At 44.2% G+C, this 23323-nt stretch overlaps 1 protein-coding gene across 1 annotated transcript in view; it reads right to left on the reverse strand.

The window, feature by feature from the left end:
• EDC3 (enhancer of mRNA decapping 3) overlaps positions 1-22523 on the reverse strand; it is a 28434-nt gene extending 5911 nt beyond the window's left edge. Inside the window, exons 1-5 of the mRNA XM_061999003.1 lie at positions 22458-22523; positions 19861-20042; positions 18103-18416; positions 8870-9205; positions 240-393 (exon numbers count right to left, since the gene is read on the reverse strand). Coding sequence (XP_061854987.1) covers positions 240-393; positions 8870-9205; positions 18103-18416; positions 19861-20024 — 968 coding nt within the window. The 5' untranslated portion in view covers positions 20025-20042; positions 22458-22523. The remainder of the gene's footprint in view (positions 1-239; positions 394-8869; positions 9206-18102; positions 18417-19860; positions 20043-22457) is intronic.
• Between the last annotated feature and the right edge of the window lie 800 nt (positions 22524-23323).

The raw sequence follows: 23323 nt of genomic DNA on the forward strand, positions 1-23323 counted from the left end.
GTGTGAACAGGGAAACCTACTGTAAGCTTTCCGACCACTTCAGGAGCCTGAGGCTCGCACTTGTTTTCAGGACTATCTGGAAATAGACTGATACATGATCCACAAGGCAGGTCTGCATGGCACTGGGATGAGGGTTTTTTCCTTTCAGAGGCAAGGAAGGCCCCCTCTACTCAGTGAAATGAGGCAAGCTGAGCTTCCCTTAGCAGGGGCAAACCCAGAGCCAAAGGGGATAGCTTTACCTGTTGGGTCCCCCCAGGAGGCTGAGGGCCATCTGACTGGCGCACACTCCCATCATCTCCAGCCTCCGCTCCAGAGTCAGCCCATGTTTCTCGGCAACCGACAGCAGCTTCTTGTGGAGCTCGTAAGACACGCTCGGCACAACCAGCCCAGAGTCTAGTGTTCAGAGAGATGAGAGGGAGGAAGACAGAAATGGGTATAATCAGAGATTTTTCCAGAAAGCTGCAGGACTAGTAAGGTTTTCTATAACAGCACTTAAAAATAACGACAGTGAAAAGGCTTATTAGCTGTTACCTAGGGTTTGCTTAACCCAGGAATCCAGGTTTCATCTGAGGCCTCACACAAATCCAAGCTAGTGCATCAGAGTCAGCTTGCTGCATTTGAGTGAAGGAGGAACAGCTAAACACAAGTGCTAGGCTTGAAACAAGTTTCCATACAAATCCTTCAGATAGCTGGCAATTTTAGCAAGAGATGGACTGAGAAGGCCTTTTTGACTCACAGACTGAAAGTTCTCTCCCTAATGGTCTCCAGGTCACTAGTTCTTTAACCCACACCCAAACACATACAGGTGTTTCTAACCACTCTGAAAGTCAGAGGAGAAGCTGTGAAACAGATTTCCCCCCAAAAAGCTTGGATGCATTATGCTTCTGTAACTCCCAGCCCCTAAGCCACCTATATCACAGCAAAACAAGACGTCCCTTCCTGGAGTTGTGAGCTGTGCCGTGCCAGAAAGGCCGGCTGAAGACACAAAAGCTGAATCATGATTTGCTGAAGCAGCTGGGAAATGATGCAGCTCAAAGAATGAAGTCTGTAGAAAAACACTTCTCAGACATTTTTGACAGCCTAGTCTGTGAGCCAGGAAATGCTCCAGCATGTCAGTGGAGGGGAAACAAACAAGAGAGGTTTTGTTAAGAGCTGAGAACAGCGCCTGCAGTAGGCAGCAATACACCCCTTCCCACTCGCTTCTATAGTGGGCTTGCCTGGAATCAGCAGGTAAGGCAAACGCAAACCTGGAAAACTGTTCTGGATGATTCTCTATACTTGCCTTCTCCATGTAGGCCCAGCTGGCACTGAGTTGAGAGAAATAAACCTTCCAGTAATACCTGTAAACTCTCCTGGAAGCAAACAGAGAGGATTCTTTGCCACCAAAAGGCAGCTCGCTCTGAGGGGAGCCACAGCAGTTTTTTGGTGGTACCTTGAAGAGCAGAGGACAAAGAAACCAAAACTACTTACTTACAGTATATAGAGAAAGAAGAGCAAAATGTGAGTGACAGGTAAGAAAAGTGCTGCAGCAGCCAGCCAGACATCCCTGAATATCTTTGACCACATAAATCAGCCTCTTTAACCTTTCCTTAAAACAATTCTGACACCCAGGTCCCTTCACTCTGTGTTTGAGGATTTGCACGCATATAGAATCAGAAGCACACGCTGTTCTTCCCTTGAAACAATCTCTTGCAAGGCCCAGATGTCCTTGTCTCCCAGCTAAGGAGCAGCACAGATTAATTCCCTCCCTGGGTGAGATGGCCATGTAACTGCAGCACAGCTGCCCACAAGAAAAGCTCTTGGAATCTTCTGCTCACATCATGCATCAGCATTGCTCAGAACTAAACAAACAATCCCAGCATAGTCTAGCTGAGTAAGGGCTCTGTGATTTTACTACCAGTTCCTACTCTGGAACAGACAGTTGAGGTTATACAGGAGTCAAAAAGATAAAAGGTCCAGGACTCAAATGGGTACCTGCCAAACATCAGGCCAACATGTGAACGTGGCCCTTCCACGAGCAGGTTCTGCTTCTGTGGTGCTCAGCAGCCACAGCCCTGACTCACCCGCACACTCCCATCAGCCAGCTGGGTGCTCGTGGCAGCCCAGCCCTGACCAGCACAGCGGGGCTCAGGCTGCCTACACTAATGGGAAAGTTGTGGGAACATGACAGAGCCCAGCACAAATGCTCTGCAGCCTGAAGGGGAGCAGCCACAGTTGACACATCCGCTCTGAGAGGAAGCCCAACTGTCACTCGTGGGTGCAGGCTCTTTTGCAGACAAAAAGAAAGGTCACAAAAACCAGTTGCAGCAAGTGGCACATCTGAATGAGAAAAGCAGCACATATTTTAATTGCAAGGAATTCTTTGTCCTGCCATATTTCCCCGGCACGCCAGTCACAAGCCACTATATGAAGCTAGGCAGGAAGCACAGCTTGAGGTTTTCAGAGGCAAATCAGAGGTATTCCTGCAAGGGAACAGTAACACACTGTGGAGCAGATTCTGCTGACTCCTTCTGGCCTTCACTTCTGCACTCTCTGGCAGATGCAGAGGGCTGAAAGGTGTTCAGCCTCAACCTTGCTTGCTAACCACCAATTAAGCTGCCTCCGTCAATCGTCCTTCATCCCACGTGGCACACATGTAAGCAGGCACGCTATCAAAGTCATTTCAGATTCCTGATAGCAGCCACACAACATTTGGAGTCATGAGCCACTAATAATCCTAAACCCATTGTACCAGTCACGCACCTGCCCTGTGTTCACACACCCTCTGAGCCTCCAGAGTCACGCAAGGCTTGGCTCTGATGCTTTCTCATTCACATTTTTGCTACTTTGTCAAGTCTTTTCAAGCTTGAGGGAGGACTTGGAATGAGTGACCTGAGGTGAGGATCTCTCCAAACTGTTTGACATGACACATTTTCTGAAAGAAGGGGCTCCCAAAATGTACTTTTGCTCCTCCTGAACTGCAAACTCCCTGCTCTATATTTGCACAACACAAACCAGAAGGGTGAACCAGTTGATCTCTACTCTGTGTCTTCCCAGTTTAACTTGACTGTTACCAACATCTCCTCTATAACCCCTCATACCTTTCTCTTCACCATCTCCCCCAGACCACAAGCTTTAGCAAATCCTCATTTACCATCAGCTAGAAGCAACTTGGTGCCCAAGGGGTTAATGCAAAGGGGGTCACTGAGATGAACTTGCATTTAGCATGCCAGCACTACACTTTGTCCTAATTGCTCCCTCTCAAGAGCACGCTTCAATGCCAAGAGAACTTCCCTTCTTTGCACTCACGCAAGGCCCAACCAGTCAGATTGGCTTCTCAAAACCAGGCCGAGGGAGTTAAACAAACTCTGGCAGAAAGCAAGCAAGGAGGTGACGGGTAAAGCCACAAACAGTAACACCACTGCAACAGAACTGAACTCCTGCCAGCTGTAATTATGTTTGGGTTGGACAGTGCATCTTTATTGTTTGGTAATGAAGGTAATAAAATAAATTAGCTCAGGCCTTTTAATATTAAATAAATGTATTTTAGAGATGCCTGGGGGAAAAAAAGGTAGATATAGACTAAATACTTTTGTGACATACAGAGTATTGGTGAAGGCTGATTAAACATGAAGTACGCTGTTGAGGAGGCACACTCTGGGCCCTGCAACTGCAAACAAGCTATCTCCTCGAGCTCCGTGCAATGTTCCACACACACTGGCTGCATTAAAATGCCCTACACCAAGAGAGGGACAGAGATTAACTCTCCTGAAGTAAAAAATTCGTTGACCAACAAGCCCAGAGTAATATTGCTGGCAGAAGTAAAACTACCTCCAATGCTAGCTGTTGCAGAAAAAAAAAAAAGAGGCTTGCTGCTAGAGTAGCTATGTGTAAGCTTCATCTTTCCTCTTGACTATTTCAGCAGCTCTCTAACTGATAAAAAAATTACAGGCAAGCTGCAAGAATGTAGGAGATGAAACTAGACATAAGATCTCCTGAAATATGTAACACCATCAACTCTTTCCTTGGGCAATGACTAACTCCGGGTTCCAGGAGCGTGTGGTCTGAGATGCAGTTATGTGCAGTGGGGTGTAACTCTTGTCCAGCTGAGGCAGATGGAACATCACTTGCTGTCTTTTGCCAGTTCTAAAGCTGGAGCCACTGCCTGCAGACTCAGCAAAACAGTTACTTGCCCCACAAACCTTCAGGGCTAGATTTTTTTGTTTTAATCATCATTATTTTTAATTAAGGCAAATCCTGTGGGAGTTCTGGCTGACCTTCCAGTGTCAGCCTCTCCCTGCATTAGTGCACAATTCACTCCAGCTTAGCAAAAACAGTGTCTGAGGGACAAAGAGACTTTGCCCCACGATTACTTTGTTTTCTCCTGCAGTTGGATAAAGTGAACTTAATTTGCACTCTACTCAGAGATCCCAGAAACACTTCACACATTCAATATCCACAATCACTGTAAGGCAGTCATCCATAGACTGAAGAGCTTAAAGCTAAAGGGAGTAGAAAAGTCAGTCAAGGACATGGCACATCAGGAAAAAAAAGCGCGATACTGTCAGCATCACTCTCACAGAACAGACTCAGCCTTAGTTTTGAAGTCTGACCCTGGCACACAAGTTCTGCCTGCTGCATGGATTTCCTTCCAAGCACATATTTTCTTTTGCTATCTTCTTATGGTAGGAAAAAAAGGTTTCTTGAAGAACAGGCTTGAAGCCTTGTTAGGGGGAGCCCAGAGAAATATTGACACTGATTTGCTGAGCACAGTCCTGCTTTCACTTTGAAAAATCCCACTTATTTCACAGAAGAGACATTTAGACGGAAACAGATCATTTTCTACTCTAACAGGATAAACTAGAAGAGAACTTGAAGAGAATCAGCTTTAGACAAAGCCTTACTAGTACATCAGGGAAAGAAATATTTACCTATGTGGTATATAGGTCTCTTCTTTATTCATCTCAGTGTCCTTATAAAGACACTGTCTCGGCAGATAGGACTGCTCAAAAAGCCAGGCTTCAGACGCAAGCCCACGGCATGCACCTGCACTTCTTACACCATGCAAGACAAGGGAAAGTTGAGGTGGTGTGGCATAGGAGAATTTCAGTCTCATTTGATGCCCATGGTGCAGGCAAGGGAGATTTTAACCCAGCATAGTCATCATCAACTGGAACCCATGGTACACTATGGTACACACCCAGGGTGCACACCCATGGTGTGCTAGCAATGATTAAACAAAGTTAAGAGGAAAGGAGATAAAAAATGCAAAAAGGAACCACTTGAACAGCCCGGTATGGTTGAGATTATGTAATATAGTCACTGATGATGAGCTGAGATACAGCAAAATCCTCTCAGCTCCGACACACCTGCAGACACTGGCTTTGCAGTCACTGCAAAAAGACTCAATCTCAAGTCACGGTGCTTTTCAAACACACATAATTTCAATGCTGACAGCTAATGGAAGGAAGAGACAGACCTATGGAAACACACATCTTCAGTCTATACGTGGACAGCTCTGGAAGTAATAAAAGACAGCTCACACCTCATACAAGGATCAGCCTTCCCATGGAGGCAGATTCTTGTTAAAGAGTTGCACTTCTCTTTTCAAGTGTCATGTAATGGTAAAATAAACAGACAGATCAATAGTGGCCAGCACAAAAGAGAAAAGACTAACTATGTATTTGGAAGTAATTAATCTGTGGAGTCCCAGGGATGGACTCAGCAGTTCTAATAGCTTCAGGTTTTCATTTATGTTTGGAAGAGATCCCGTTTTCACTCCCCACTTACTTCCAAAACACATGATAGTATGCCTACTTGACAGCCTGGCTCTGTAACATTAGTCCTCAGAAATGCATCCTGGTAAAGTGTTTATCAAGCTTTGCTTCCATCCTACACAAATCAACTTACCTCAATAACAAAACCACAGCCTGAAAGCCCTGCAGATCAACCTTTTGGAGGACTGTCATCAGCAGTTTGCTGGTTTTACTGCTGCACAGTTCTGGTTATTTCCTTGCTCCGCAGAAACGTGGCATAAAATAGCATGTGCAAGGATTCACAGCCTTCTTCCTCTCCCACAGTGACAAAAGCTGGATATTAGTTCACTATCAATCACCAGCATCACTTTCTTTGTGCTATTAAAGCAGACAAGACAATCACTATACCAGACAGAACTCTTTTAAGAAGGCTGGCTTAGGTTAAAGAAACTATAAAGTATTTATTTCTCCTGTTACTAGGAAATGCTTTTTGCAAGTAGAGTTCCCATTCAGAGTCCATAAAAAAAACTCTGCAGGGTGAATTCAGAAGTAGAAAGAGCATTCGTGCCACAGATATATTCAAAATCATTGCTTCTGGGGCTATTGGCACTCTCATTTCAGCAGCTGCTGCTCTTTTAGCCACTAAGAGGCATGCTGCCTGCAGCTTAGCATGCTCCTTCCAGTTGCTAAACAAAGAAATCGGCATTTTGGGTTTTTTTAAGTGACAGTCCATCACTCCTGCAAGCACACTGAATATCTTTCTGTCCCTTGGAGGGCCGACTAGCTACAAAAAGCACTAGACCTCATGCCAGAAACAGCAGGCAAGTTGCAACTGTTTACAAAAGCTTTTGCTAGATAGCCATGAGCACTTCCTGAGCACTTCATGAGCCCAAGCAAACTTCCTCAGCGGACAGAAAGGAAGCTATCCTCTGTGGGAAAGATATCTAGAGACACAGAGCACTGGGACACTTTTATCATCATTCACAGGATGGTGAACATGCCAGTCCCAGCACAGGCAATAGGGAAATGTATCTGTCAGTGCCCTCCCTGTTGTGTGACACGACAGCTTTTCTTCCAGCTAAATCCAGAATACCACAGGGGAGACTAATCACCCCACAGCAGCTAATGAGGCTAGTGAGACCCTGCAACTGCAGAGGGGAGTCGGTTACCACCCTCTCTGGGCAAGCTTGTCAAGAACAAAACAAGAAAAAAAACAGCCCTTTCACTGGGTTTCTCCCTTAATGGGGAAGCCAAGAGTTTCCACACCAAAGGACGATGGAGTTTAGCAAACACAATTTCACTTTTATCCCTTAAATTTATCTGCTGATGCTCACTGCATATTGCATGTCAGAATTTTCCCCCCAGGAACTGTATCACATCAGCCCTTTTTAGACATACTATTAGCCATACTTAGAGACCTTGTCTCCTCTCACACAAACCAGCTGGAAGATAAATTGCCAAGCAGTAATTTTTTAAAAAATAAATAAATAAATTAGTAAGCCACATGCAAAAATGTAGATGCATTTATTCCCACAATACACAGGCAATCAGTGGAGCTTCTTGCCACAGGACACTGTAGAGATATTAAAAGCGTGCACAGATTTAAAAAGCAGTAGGTTAAATTAAGCAGAAAAAAAGGCCTCATCAAAAGTGATTAATACTGAACTATCACTTCTGCTTCAGGAAGTCTTAAAATTGTGAAAGACAAAGCACACAGGAGAAGTCTCACTGCATGTTAACTCTGTTCTTTCACTTTTCCTGAAGTGAAACACAATACTCAGCTGGACAAGCTCTGGTAAGACCTAGAGTGTTTTTACCTCATTCAAGAGCAGAACAGAATAGAGAGCTGAATATTTGAGACCAGAATAGGAAGATGGATGACACAAATGGAAAACTATGATGTTGTATAGCAGAACTACTGGGGAAAAAAAAAAGACTTTAAAAAAAAATCTGAAGAGCAGCAAATCACTATAAATGAATCAGCTTCCTTCCCCGAAGTGTTTCATTTCCCAGATGGAGTTTCTGGGCAGAGAAAGAACGACATGTCAAGGACCTGATCATACCGCTCAGTGGTAAGCTCCCTGGGATCTCAGTTATTCAATGTCTCTCAAAAGAGATACAAAACTTGATTTTATTCAGATATGGAAATGTTCCTGGAATGCCAAAATTCCTTCACTCCCATGTTCTGCAAGTGCTAAAAAGAATGCAAACTGAAGGCAGGACACCGCAACTTGACTAAAGTTACAAGGAATTTGCACCTAAAGGTAGCATAAAGCACATTTGCTCTATTTGATACATGTATGTATAGAAATAAAAAGATTCCTTATGGTAAAATCCATTTGCATCCACCAGCAGCTCCTGATGAGAACACTGTTATCTCAGGCTTGGCAAAAAATACTACTGAACAGAAATGAGAAAAAACAATGAATACTTCATCTCGAGCAATTGCCCTAAAGTGCTTCTTTCCTTTTACAGTTAAGACTAATGTAAAGCAAAGGAGAGAAAGACGTGGCTTGCTCTCAAATCACAGACATGTTTATGCTGTGTTCATCCAGCTTTCTGGGGCTTCACCTTCCACGCAGCAGCAATGGACAGTAAGTGGGGGGAGACTCACATAACAAGCCTTTCGTACAATGACTGTTTGGAATTATGAATGTGAAGAGCCAGAACTGTTTCTCTTTACACCAACAATACTTCAATTTCCACAAAACCATGCAGAAATTTCCTGCCTTTTACCAAGAAAGCACAAATTACGCCATGCTATAACGTATCAGAAGCCCAAGGCTATCCCTCCCTCTCAAGACCTGGCAATCAAGTCCACGCGGGCTCATCATGACACTAAAATCCAAGGAAGGATTAAAATGCCCCCATTCACTTTCCACCCTTGTTATTCAGCCCTTGGGTTTGTTCCCTACTGGAAAAACACTTACCATGTTGTCTTATCTGAATAATTTTTTATCTTGCAAATATAATAGGTTTTCTGTAAATACAAGGCACAAATCCTGTCTTATGTAAATGAATGCCCTTGCTTGTACTGTTAAGCTGACAGACAACACTTGGGGAATACAATCCACCTCAGGGGCCCTAGAAAAGCAGTGGAGTTTGCATCCTTATCAGCAAGGGACATGGCATACCCGTGCAGAATTCTTTGTTAGTGTTCTGGGGTACGACAATCCTTCTGTAGACTATGGGCTCCGATTCCAAGATGTTCTCGTCATGCCGATAGCGAGCTGGTTTCTCATTTGGGGTGCCCCTGGAACGAGTGCCACTCCTCCTCTCGTAAGTCTCTATTTCTTCAAACACGGCTGCCTTGTCAAAAAGGGCCAGGTTCCCTTCAAAATCAAAATCTGTGTCTGGGATCTCATCGATGTCATCCCCAAAGCATTCATCATCTTTGCTCTTCATCTGCCCATTCTTCAGGCCACTCTTCTTTGGAGTCACTTGGTTCGGATGACGGCTACTGGATGACCCTAAACAAAAATAACAGCAAGTTGAAAGTGTGTTATCAATGGAGAAATCCACATTGGCTCATACCCTTTCTCACCAAATTTTGTAGAAGGGAGTTCATACTTGCAGCCCACGGACTCAGGGGATTCTTGCTTCCCAGAGAAGCTACAGAACTCATCTTTGGCTTTACTCATGCTATGATAAGCTAACAGAAAATAGAATAAAGCATCAGGAAAGAGACTTTCAGGGACTTTCTGCTGGCAAGGTTAGAAAAACATGCTTGACTGTAGGCACAAATATGACCTGGACCAGCCAGCTTGAATAAAGATGGTAGTGACAAGTTAATGCAGTTGGCAAAATACTTGCAATTATCAGAAACAGGTGCTGCAAGTTAATCTATTGGGCCCTGGGTGATCACATGGGCAGAAGCAGCATACAAGGAACTAGCTAGCAAAGGAAGGGCGGCTTTGAGTCAGCTCTGTTGGTTGTACTATGTTGCCTGTGTACATCTCTGCACGTGCATTACCTAGCCTCTCTAAACCTTTGAATGAATATTGCTTGCACCACTACAACATTTGGTGACCCCAACGTGATCAGCTGAATTCACTGGATTAAGAACCCTCAGCAGAAAATTGCCTGGATTCCTGTCTGAAAAAGCAACGGAGCTGACTAAACCAGTATAATGGGAAAAGCAATAAGCAAAGAGGAAAACCCCATTGACACCCTTCAGCATATCCTTGCTGAGAAAGGATTCAACTATGAAAGAGACTTTGTTAAGACTTGTAAGATGGGGTCAGGAAGTAGGTTTCTTCGCCTCCCCACAGGAAGTATATTAAATAGGACGTTGGCAAAATCTAGGAGACACGTTGAATAATGCTATTGGCCTGTGTAAATTGGTATCATCCATTCTACATCAGCTAGAAGCTGAGCGTGCTACAGCTGGTGCTATGAAAGCAGAAAATGCTACACCATCTGCATTCCCAGTAGATACTAAGAGGTTCTTTGGAGGTGGTGACTTTATAGTGCCATTGGCTCCACCTCTAGAAGAAAATACTAAGAGACTCTGTGGAGGGGATAATGTCATAATACCCTTGGCTCCACCTCTAGAGGAGGAGAGTATGGATGTGAGCCCACCCCCCCTAGAGCACCGTTCCAATGACTGCCTTGTTTCTCCTCCCCTCCCACCCACCCTTCACTGTCCTGCCCCATCCCATCCTGCTGCCATGCTTGAAGGAGTACCTGGCAAGGAACAAAAGTTATGCTTTGCCCACAATGCTATGGATCCATTGCCCCTGAGCTCATCAATCCCTGAGTGTATTTGTGTTCCATCATCACCCCCAACATCTAGGGAAGGGGAAGATCATCAAAGACAGTTGTTACAACAACTGTGTTGACAACATAGTGGCAGCTCAGTTATTGATACCTATGGGGCCAATAATTGACACATTTTCTCAAGCCCGAAGATCGCACGATTTTTTTTCACCAAAGTGCGAAAATGCTCGCGAAGAAGCTTGACCTGACCATATCAGAAGCTCAGGGTATTGTTTACACATGCCCTGCATGCCAGAATCAAATCGGCCTAGGGTCAACCCCAGGGATCTGGCACCATTAGGAATATGGCAATCAGATATCACTGTCTGTGCTCCCTTTGGATGATTTAAATGACTATATGTCACTATTGATACTTATTTGGCCATGGTTTGGGCCCCAGCCTTAACAAGCGACAGTGCTCAAGACGTCATAAGACACTGGATGAGTTGCTTTGCAGTCCTTGGTGTTCCACGAGAGATAAAAACTGATAATGGCTCGGGATACATAGCCAGTAGAACACGTAAGTTTCTGAACTTATGGGGTGTTAAACATGCTACTGGGATCCCAGGCACTTCTACCGGTCAAGCCATTATCGAACGTACATATCAAACCTTAAAAGGACTGCTAGAAAAACAAAATATGGGGGAAGAGGGGGTGAGTCCTCAAAACAGACTAATGAAAGCCCTTTATACAATGAATCATCTCTGAATTGTGGCAAACCAGAATGAATCACCGGCATTACCACACTTTGCCCAAATGAGTCGGGATTTGGATTTTACTGACAAACCCAAAGTTTGGGATAAGAATCCTATTATTGGAGAGTGGCAAGGACCTGCAGATCTGTTAAGGTGGGGAAGAGGCTATGCTTGTGTCATTACAGATCAAGGTCCCCGGTGGATACCGGCAAAATGGATCAAGCCATAACAACCAAAAGGACTTAATGACTTTAAGAGCAATGGGAAAAACAGTCCTGAGGAAAGAACCAAGTGATCCACCCTCAATCCATCACCCTATTAAAATATAAAATCTGTTAACTGTGGCACCACATATGCTGCTGTAAATTCCTCCAGCAATCTGTATCTCATTAAAAGAATTGAGGAACTTAACAAGGTGGCCAATGGAAACTTGAAAGCAAAAATGGTGTGTTTTCTATAGATGAAGAGATATTTTCAACTTACAGATAATGCTCACAGATCAGCATGCTAAAGAAGTTGAAGAAAAGTCCAAAACTACATTCAGGAAACAGAAATATCAGAGGAGTTACAGAGAACTCATCCCTTCTCACCAGTATGCGTCCCTCCTAGCAACATATATCAGATTGTGTTTATTTTGAGTTTATGGATGTTTGTATTATATTGTTCAGTGATGTAGCTGTTATTGACCTTTTGTTGTAAACTCATGGCCATGGGTAAAAATATTTCTGGTTTCTTCAGGTACCTTTAATTTTGAAATGTGTTGCTGAAAGCTGGCTGGTGCAAACAGAAAAAAGGGGGAATTGTAGGCACAAATATGACTTGGACCAGCTTGAGTAAAGATGGTAGGGACAAGATAATGCAGCTAGCAAGCTACTTCCAATTATCAGAAACAGGCACTGCGAGTTAATCAATTGGGCCCTGGGTGATCACATGGGCAGAAGCAGCATATAAGGAAGTAGCTTGCAAAGGAAGGGTGGCTTTGAGTCAACTCAGTAGTACTACGTTGCCTGTGCACGTGCATTACCTAGACTCTCTAAACCTTTGAATGAATATAGCTTGCACCACTACAACACTTGACCACAGTAGCTAATAAGTGTTTCTCTGCATTTTATTTAATCCAAGGTCGTGTCACAATAGTGATAAGACAACAAGCTAGCAGCTTTCTTTCTGCCCTGAGCTCATGTTCGTGCAGGCATGAGGCCCAAAACCTTCTTCGGAATTTCCCTAAATTTCAGAAACTAATGTGTTTTCTTTCATAACAGGCTGGCCACTTATTAATGATCTTTAAGGAGAACTTAAACACTGCAACATAAAGCATTTCTTTTTGCTTCACACTTGCTATCAACAGGTAAATATTTCTGTACTGATATGAAGCCCTTATTTCTACTTCATTGTTCCACACATTCATCATCCTGCATGTTTAAGTACACTACTTTCCAATCACAAGCAGTTGTGGAAGCCCCATTTCCCTGGAGTGAGACTGATGAAAGTCTCCTCACCATCAGCTTATGACTGGAGATCAAATCATACTAAACCAAGTGCAATTAGGAGGTCGACATACGCCTTTCAGAGACTCATAGAATCGTAGAATGGTAGGGTTGGAAGGGACCTTTAGAGATCATTAGTTGCTTCTTTCTTATATTATTATTCAGATCACCCACATAAACTCAGGTCCAGACAATACTCATCTCTTTGCTATACCCATTGTTCAATTTGTGATTATTAGAAAATACTTGAGGTCAGTTCCAGCAATCCCAGGTACCGCCTACAGCGTCCAACAGATGGAGGAAGTGTAATCACACTAAATCTGCTTGCTCTGCTGAAATATTTCACATACTTTAGGATAATCTCCTTTGCCAGTAATTTATACAAGTAGTTTTACTGATGGAATCCATTTGATAACACAGAAACAAACTGCCACAATGATGTGCACTCTTTATATACCTCCTCCATAAATAAAAAAGCATTTTTCATGTTTACACATCACTGTCAGTCCTTCAGACAGGGAGGAGTTCGAGTCATCTAAGGACATTCATAAAAGATCCCCAAAAGATCTGCAATAGGCACAACCTTCACAACTTCCCACGAAGTTACCTGTCACCTTTGGAAGTACAGACAAGTCTAACTTAGCCTTGACAAATCCCTCCTCCTCTCTTATTTGTAACCTCAAGTCAGACTGCTGGACGGATTGCAAGCTGCCTAACAAACCTCAGTTCTCATTTCCCACCTTTCCAAAGTGTGAAATCCTCCACTCCAGAGTCATTTTTTTCTACAGGAGTGTTCATTCACTTCAGGAATGTGTCAGTTCCTGTCCTGACCAAGATCGATGTGTCAATTTCAGCCAAGTTAACAAGCAGAACTCATCTCTCCACAGCACAGGTATTCAGTATCTCAACTACATAACTTAAATTGCTGCTTTTCACTCCAGAACACCGTTATGACTACCTGAAGCTTTTACAGAAAGCACTCTGAAACTAGCTGAGAACAAGCCATGCTTTCCTGGAAGACACAGGAAGGCCTGCCTGGAGTTTTCAGATGCTTATCACAGACCTTGTAAGCCCTGGTAAGTTTGTTTTACGGAGTGATGTTGAGTTCACCTAACACCACGTCTAACTTATGCTGTGCTGAAAGATGACTTGCTAAGGGTATGCACTCGATTTTATTCTCATTTAGGAATGGACTGTCTCAGCAAACATTTTCCTCTCTTCATTTTTCTTCATAAAAGACAGTGTGTTTCTAGAGAACTGTTTAAGTGATGAACCTGAAAGCTTTCCCAGTCCCACTCCCAGCAAGAAAACACTTAGAAATGCTCAGCAGCTCTTTCTCTGGAGCGCATCTCAAGTACTCAAGCTAAACAAAATAGACCTAAACACCCTAAACCACTCCTTCTCTTAAAAAGCTGCTGCCATTGTCCAGCAACAAATTAAAAAGCCTACAAGAATAGAGTCACATTTTTCACACCTTGAAAAGCAGGAGATAAAACCCCAAACCTTCAAGGCTTTGCAGAGTCATCATTACCTCTTCCAAAAACTCAAAACAAAAAGAGAGATAAAAATACCTACCTACAAAGACAGTTTTCTTAGTGAGCATAGTTTCTTGTCCTGTTTGTTTGTTCTAAATATGGCAACAGTTTGAGTGCTCAATTTATACCTTTTTTTTTTTTTAAAAAGAGTTTTCAACAAGCACCCCTAGAAGAGAGTGAAAGAATCAGCTTTCCCCAGCTTTATCACCTGACCTGATCAAGGATATTAGAATTTCCCTTTCTTCTCCAGCATCATTGTATCATTAGAGCTTCAGCACTGCCATGCTCTAGAAAATATCTTCAAGGGTAGGTACAAAGTTAGGGTAGCTGATAGCCTAAGTCTCACCTACAGTAACACACCACCCCGCCTTTACCCTGCTACTCTAACCTCACCACATCATGAAAAAATCCCTGACTGCAGCACAAAGCCATTCACCTCTTTAAAACAGAAGAATCAGTACAATCACCAGGATGAAATAGTTACTCAGCTTTACCACATCTTGACAAAACTCTCTATTTACAACAGTGTGAAATTACTAACTACAGCAGGTAGTTAATTTTCAGACACAGTCATTTTCAAGCTGCTGATTTACAAACAAGTTGACTAAATCCCTCCAAAGTTGTACACAGCTCAGTATGGAGCTGGCAACTGCCATTACTGATGAGGGAAGTGCATCCAATGCTGCTGTTATCAACTGCATGAGAAAGGAAAATCCAGACCAACACAACAGGATCAGTTCTCCAAACGCTCACAGACTCCTGGTCAGAGTAACAGTCAAGTGATTCACAGAGTTCAGATAAATAAGCTAGAGCCTATGCTGAACATAATGGCAAGATAAGCCTGTTTCTCGTGCCAGTGTCAAGTGTTATTACAACTCAGTCTGTTCCCCAATGGGAGTTTTTACACTCATTGCCAGATTCTTCTGCAAACAACTCCTCAGCTGACCTGAAAAGCAAAATATGGATATAGATGCACCACTATGCAGTGTATGCAGGAGACAGGAGCAGCTGATATGAGCAGTGTGGAAATGCTGAGGGAATAAAAAGCTGCACTAGAAAAACTGAGAGAACAATAGCTGGAAAGCTCCCTGAGCTCCCCTGTGGACACAATGAACAGGAGCCAAGACCATGCCTCATCAAAACGAGACGTGCCAGCATTGTGGTGGGCAGCTCTCTAATCCACACCGAGAGATGCCAGCTCTGCAATACTGCTGACCCAACACAACTAGCTGTCTGCTCACAGACTGCCTTATGGCCTCCTAACAGGAGCTGCACAGAACACAGAAGAGGCCTCCAACAAACACCGAGCAAAGTTATGCAGTGTTACTCTTAAAGCATCACCACCTAGACAGGAAAGACCACCACCAGCTGATTCTGCTCAGGTAAAAGAGGAGAAAAGCCTAAAAAGAGGGTAAAGGGTGAGAAGGGAAAACTTGGGCAAGTTAAAAAAAAAAGGAAATTACTTGGGTAGAAGAATCCGAGGTCAGGCTAAAAGGAGAAGTGGCCTCTGCCTTCCAGGGCACTAGTGTGACACACCAGACCAAGTCATGGCCTGAAAGCTGCTATTCACATCTGCACTTTGCTTCCATGGCTTGATCCGAGCAGCTACAGAAAGCCAGACCTTCTAGTCCAGCTCCTTTGGGATCACAACTTCCAGTGCCCCTGCCTTGTGCACACACGAAGCTTATTAAGGAGAATAGCACATGGCTCCACATCAAGTTGGCAGCTTGACACCACACAGAAAAGCACCTTCCTCAAAAGACAAACAATATTTCCCAGGCTTTTCTTGTCTCTTAGGAAAAAAATAAAAAAACCTTTTCATGTATAGCACACAAGCTATAGTGAGCTGGCCACCTTCCTGTGAGATCTCTGTAGGAGCTTTTGCTGTCAGTCCTGGCATGAGCGAGACTGGTGCCAGCACTGCATAGAGGCATTGTTGTGAAACTTGTGCTGGTATTCGTTGTTTACTGATTCCTGTCACACAAGTACACTGAAGGGGAAACTTTGTCTTTGACTCGGCACGCTAAAAGGCATCAAGAGGTCAACCTTCAGCTGTACTAAACCCTGCATGACTTAAGTTCTAGATGACCTCTCGCCCCATTCTTCCCCAGACACCTGTACCCCTCATCTCCACAGAGCCAGGACCTCTTCTGTCCCCCGCCTGAGATTCACACATCATTTGCCCTACTCTCCAAACATACACATTTTAGAGGGCAAGAGTTCACTTCTCTACCTCATTTATTCCAAAATGAATCCAAGCTAACAATAACCCACATCTAGCACCTTGTTTAACTTGCTTCAAAGTCCATAAAAGAAAATCTGACCTGCAGTTGTGCTTCTGTAAAACCCATGCAGGCTATTTGTGCACTGAAGTGAAGTACTCACTGCTCATCCTAGACGTGCCAGACCCTGGCAAAACTGCATGAAGTGAGGTAATCCTCCTACATTCTCCAGCCACCCAGCAGAAAGCAAAGCAGAGTTTATTTTAGACATTTAGGTCACTGGCACTGAAGTTCAAGAAAGTTTTCCTAACACAACCAAAGTAACATACTCAAACAACTAACTGGAATTTAGGAAGAGTCAGAGAATTTTAAAAAAACCACCACAACAAAAACATAATGTTAAAGGAAACATATCTCTTCCTACAGCAAGGACTATGCAGTATTTAAGCCTGGGTAGAAGTAAAACACCCAAAACCAGACACGCTTGAAGAAGGTTAGGTCATCAAGGAGTGTGTGCCTCCCCCTCCACATCCTTCTGACCCCGCCATCAACCTTGTCTGGTAAATAAAAAAGTGACTATGAAGAGACTTACAACCCTTTCAGAAAATAATACAGCTATCTGGGGGAGGAAGACTTCCAGAGGTCCAGGAATTTCTCTACCAAAACACAGCCTTTGATCTCTCTGCTCACCTTCGTTTTGTTGCTTTCTAAACACAAAAGCAAGGGGAAAAAATGAAGTAATGGAAATATGCTGGATACATACTGATGGTTCAACAATTAAGTCATGGAAATACACTGGATATATCCTGACATTTCAATAATTGCATGATGAAGATCTGGAAAGAAGCATAGCCCAGGGGGCTTTGGGGGAAAAAAAAAGAAGATCCAATTTTGGCGCAGCATGAGAGCTGGCAGAAGATGCTATGAACAGCAATAAAAATAACAGATGCCTGACTCTGAGATGTGCTGATTGGATCTTTACATCATCCTCATTACAGTAAGTGATTTTTTTTTTATTTTTAACAACACAGCAAATAACATTTGTAATTACTTGTGGGGTGATGTTGCAATAGGTACAAGCTTTAAACAGAAAGTATTTATAATACTGCAAGTTGTTTCTAGTTCCTTTTAGAGGAGAAATGGAGGCTGGCAACTAGGCAATTTTTGAACAGAAAGACAGTAGGAATGAGGAAATCTTTGCAACTGGCATTATTTAGCTCCACATTTTCTACCATTTGATGCTGGAGAAGCAGAATGATACACAGGGTGGGACAGGGAACTTCTCCACTAATTAAACTTGAATATTCCCTTTTTGTTCTTTATGTAAACAGGCATCAACCACGCTTCCCTCATAAATGCTGCAGTAAAAAAACACCAGTCCGTTGCTCTTCCCATACTCAAGGTTATGGATGAGATTGCACCATGACCTAATCACAACTGATTTAAAGGTAAGTGCTGGACCTTGGGAAGATCTACGCTTATCATATCTTGGGCACAGCTTGAAGTCTTTCTCCTCACTGTCTAACTTCCCCTTCTCCAGACTTTCAGGTGGCAAAACAAGTATAAAGACAAACAACCAAAAGTTTCCAACAGCATTTGAAATGTTTCTGAAGGAGAGAAGGGGTTGCAGCGGTACCTCGGGCAGGCTGCAGCACAACGCAGGTACTCACAGGAATTGTGCCTGCGACGGAAGCCTTTGGACTGAGGCAACATCTCCACGTGGCGATCCATGTAGCTCTTGGAGCACTGCTGCTGGGGTGAGATGATCATATCCTGATTCTTCATGTCCATTCTCCTCGGGATATTCTGCGGGGCACTGCTGGATATGGGCTTTTTTAACACTTTCCCGGTGCCGTTTTGACTGGGACCCACTTGGCATCCAACGCCAGAGACACCCATTTCTGTCTGCTGCAGATCCCCGCATTGTCTGCTGTCCCCTGGCCCTGGGATCTCCAGGATTTTCAGCTCAGTAATGTCACCTGCCCTAGTAACATAAGAAGAAATCCAGACTTTTAGGAATTTAGCATTTGAGGTAACTGCAAAGAAACAACCCCTCAAGAAAAAGATGGAACACTTTATAGTGGATTTTTTTCTGATGCTGTTATCGATATAAACAAGGCCCAAACCCAATACACAAAAGTCACAGGATATCTCCACAGACATCAAAATACACTGAAATGGCATGAATCTTCAAAATAACAACTCGAGTACTTCTACACTGAACCCGAACTCTGTTGGAAAGATTTTGCTCCTAGCTGAAACAGGAATCGGTCAAACAGAAAACAGAAGCAACAGGCTCAGGTCTTTGCAGAAATCTGCAATAATGTAATAGTTTCTAGATAATACAATTAATCTCAGCCTTGAGGCCACTATTATTTCTAATCCATTTCTACAGAAAGCTACCCTTAGATGAATATGATTCATGCTCAGGCAAAGACGGTGCTTCCCATTTCCTCAGACAAAAAGATAAACTAATGATAGCCAAAGCAAAACAAAGAAGTGGTTACAAAGACCTCCATTTGCACTGATTGCAAGAAATGGATCAGAAATTAGGGTTTTCTATTTTAAACTTGATAAGTACCTGACCAACTGACATGTAAAGTAGCAAAAGCTTCCTACAGACTTCCACACATCTCCTGGAAGAATATGAGTGTCATCTTTCCCCACTCTCTCTTCAAAATCCGAGGAAAAAAAATAAGACTATTGACTCCAGAGAATCAGTCTTATTTAAAACTCAGTGACTCAGAATCTTAACTACTGCAACGTGACAAGTAACAGGAAAAGGTCCAGTTATGGGTGGCTCTTATTTATACTTTTTAAGTACAGCATTTACCAGGACCTGGCAGGAAAGAACTCCTGAGATCTACAACACTGCTGCAGCAACTCAGCTTTTTAGTCCAAAACTCTCTGCTGTCCATGCAGAGGGAAGAACGTGACAAGAGACAGAGGGGATGGAGTGGGATTTAATAACTGCACTTAAATTAGTTGTATCAGGGTAATAATTTTAATTCATCCACCAGTCTCCTTTCTTTTCTTTCCTACTTGAATTACATATAGTACATATGCTGAGGGTAAAGCTTTTAGAGAGAATGCCAGTCCCCTCTGCTACCCAAAACCCTAACAACAGAATGTATATGCACATACATATAGATATACATATATACACACACAAACGCACAATGTCACAAACAATCTCCAAGTGTGAACTGCACCATTTCTAACACCAGGATCACAGAGCCAGAAAAGAAACTCCTGCACATGAACTAACAGAAACGCAACAGGCACTTCTCATCCCAAGATGCTCAGAAGCACTAGGGAGATTTCAGTTTCAGGCAAGGAGTTCATTTCTGGGGAAAAAAAAACAAGCTAAATCAAAACATCCAAACCACCACAGACTTTGCCTGGCAAAAGGCAGGAAATACACTAACCTGAAGGTGACTTCTGGCACGAGGCACTTGACCCCATTATGGAAGGGCCGTGTCAGGGAAATAGTCTGGCTGACCTGATCCACAGCAGACACTCGTCCTTGGTAGACTCCCAAGCTTTCTCCACAATTAATTGACACGATGCTCCCGAGCCAGTCCGTAGCCATATTTCTGGCACACAATTGCTGTAAAGAGACACAGGCCTGGCTGTAACAAGATGCAGAAAGTGACAACCTGAATCAACATCAACTGCATCCCCCAGCTCAGAACCCTGGCAAGAAGCTTTGGCTTTGTCAGCTTCTCTCTTCTCTGTTGGTTGGAAATAACATCCCTACAGACCCCAACAGTCACAGTGTGTACGTCCCTGGATGTGGCTTTTCCTATACATTTGTAACACAGATCACCGTTTGCATCATGAAAGAAATAAATTTCAGATACCACCAACAACTTTTAGTATTTAGTCCTGCCTACAGACATTTGCCCTGAAATTTCAAATGAGGAGTGTGTCTTCACTTTCCTTTTCAAAATTTTGGCACATGAACAGTGGAGCAGAACAGCTTTTGCAGATACTGCTCAGCAGATACAAATGAAAACCAACACCTTTAAAGGAAGAGACAGATACAGGGGCAGGGGAGAGGGAGAAACAGCAATGCTGGGGCCAAGACAAAAGTCTTCATGCTCTCCAATGCCAGGAGTATAAGTATTACTGCCACAATTAGAAAAAAAATCACACAAAGAAAGTTGTGCTCCTTTACATCACCGAGTTCTACCAGAATACAGGGGGGAAAACCACACTTTGCTCAGTGAGATGCTCAGTCCCACGTAATTCCCTCAGTTTTGATGCTTGACTGAACTTGTATCAATTGGCTTTGAAGCAGCTAAGCACATCTTTGGAGTTGAGCTTTCTTGCTGCAAACAAAGAGAAGAGGAAGACACAGGCTCACCGGCATCATGGCATTGTGAATGAGCTGACAAGCTCCTAAATGAAAATGACAACTGTATACATTTACCTTTCAATGTTGTAATGATAGGAAGAGGGAGAAACATAGGATATTTACTGTAAAGGACACAAAGACAGAAAGCAGAGGAGACAATTTAGGAAGATGAATGCCAATACATAAACCCAATTTCTGTGAGAGTCGTTTTAATCCTCTTCAGGTCCTTCCTGCTCAGAGCTTCTTGGAAAAATATACAAGGGAAAAAGCCCTGGAAATAACCAGGATGTACACATGGTACCAGAAAAAAAAAAAAAAACACAAGAAAACAACAAACCAAAGAAATCCTCACTTCCCTCAACTTTCAGGGGACTGAAAACAAGGGATGCTTCAAAGGGAAGCAAATGCTAAATTAGGTCACTAAGCCATGCATCCATCAGGACCCACCTCCTCTCTTTCCTGTTCCTGTGTACATTTGTTAATCCATGATAATCAAGTGTGGATTCCAAGATGACAGCTGATAAAAAAGCACTTTCAAAACACAGATAATACATCCAAAAGTATCTGCTGTACAATCAAAATCTCATCACCTTTCCTGCTTTTTGTATCTCCTTGTGAAAAGGGAAAGAGTTCAGTAGACATTGCTCTCTTACAAGGATCCTTTTTAAGAACAAAATGAAAAAAATAAAACCTATGTTTACACGCAAACATAAACTACAACAAAGGAAACTCCTCATCAAAAAGGATCACTCTACTACTTTGTGTGCAAATCATTTAGAAGAAGATACGAACTACAGATGCAGTAAGCGATTTACTTCATCACATTTGAGAAACATGAGCACATTTGTTTGTTTACAATACCAAAGTCAAAACTCCTGTCTAACATTCCGTCTTACATGAGAGGGTTTTTGTCATACAAGTCACAGTTATCTTATATTCCCCTACATCTTTCATTTCAAGTATGTACTGCTGATACACTTGACAGTCTTGCAAGTTTTAAAAGCAACTCAAGTCACAGAGTTTATTCAAACACATATGGTAGCCCTTGAATAAACTGAGTTTGTAAGCAATAATTTAACACGTGTTGAGTCAACAGGTTTGCACCCTGGGCACTATTGCTTGAGAAAGAAGGTGCCACTGGGCATAGTCTCCCTAGCAGAAAGGTAAGTCAACACAGAGATGGTTTCACCTGTTCACAAGGACAGCAGCCCCCAAGCATACCCACTTTGTTCCTGAGAGCTGACATGCTGGCATGGGATATACACTCCCAGCAGGGCTCATCTCCCCGGGCTGGATCACACTGGGCTGCCTCCAGCATGATCGCCACAGGAAACACAGGCCCCCACAGGTAACCACAGGGCCCGCCTGGAGCCCAGCAAGAGGCGGCCTGCTGGGGCCCGCTGCCCAGGAATGGGAGGAGGAGGCGGGGGGGTAGGCGCTCAGCGCGGCCTCCGCAGCCCTTCCCCTCCGAGCCGCTCCCCCGGCCCCGGCCTCCTCACGACGGCCCCAGGCAGGCCGAGAAGGGCCTGGCGCCACGGCCGCGCCTCACGGGAAGGCCGAGCGAGGCCCACTCAGCCCCCTCCGAAGGCTCCTGCTCTCCCCGTCTCGCTGCCGCCGGAGCGCCGGGGGTGAAGGGTCGGGGAGGGGGAGCCCGCCTCGCCTCACCTGCAGCCGCCGCTCGCTCCCCGCCTCAGCCACGGCCTCTCCGCCACCGCGACGCTCGGCGCTGGCGTCACTTCCTGCCCGGCGCCCCGCCTGCCCGCGGCGCTCCGGCCGCCGGCGCCCACCAGCGAGAGGCGCGGAGGGCTCGGCGCGTGCGCGGCGGGAGCGCGGTGCGGGGCAGCGGGGCGCGCGCGGCGGCGCTCCGTCCCCCGCGGCGTCTGGCGGCCTGTCCCGAGTACCCCCGTCAGCTCTCTGACCTCCGGACCTCAGTCTGCACCGTCACCCGTCTGCCGTCTCCATCTCCGCCGTCCCTATCTCAGCTCTGTCACTGCTGTCACGCATCCTCCACAAGTCTGTCTCCTCCATCCCGCCTTCATCACCTCTGACACATCTGTAGGGCTGCCGCCACACTTCTTCTGTCATGTCTCCGTCACCCCCATCCCAGCTGCCAAATGTTCTCCATCACCTCTGTTGCACCTGGATCCTCTCTGTGACCATCATCATACCTCCATCACACTTCCATTACCTCCATCACACCTCCCTTCAACTCGCTTATTCATTTCTTACCTTCTCCTTGGCTCCATTAAGATCAGCTTTTCCCTCTCTGAATCCAGAGGCTGTTTTGCTCATTAGTTGGAGGAAGGAGTGGGTGGGGTGCTGGACTGGCTGTCCTCCTGGAGCTCAATGGCAGACTCTGCTGGGGTTGCTAATTAAAAACAAAATTAATACAATAGCCGTTGGTAACAATAACACAAAGGTGAGTGAGGTCATAGGGAGAGGAAGGGTCCTCTTCTCAAGAGCAACCTTTCCACAGCAGAGCTACCAAATTGAAAATAAGTGTGTGGTACAACAGCTGGCACCATTAAAAA

The sequence above is a fragment of the Colius striatus genome, chromosome 7 (assembly GCF_028858725.1).
Source record: "Colius striatus isolate bColStr4 chromosome 7, bColStr4.1.hap1, whole genome shotgun sequence".
Lineage (NCBI taxonomy): Eukaryota > Metazoa > Chordata > Aves > Coliiformes > Coliidae > Colius > Colius striatus.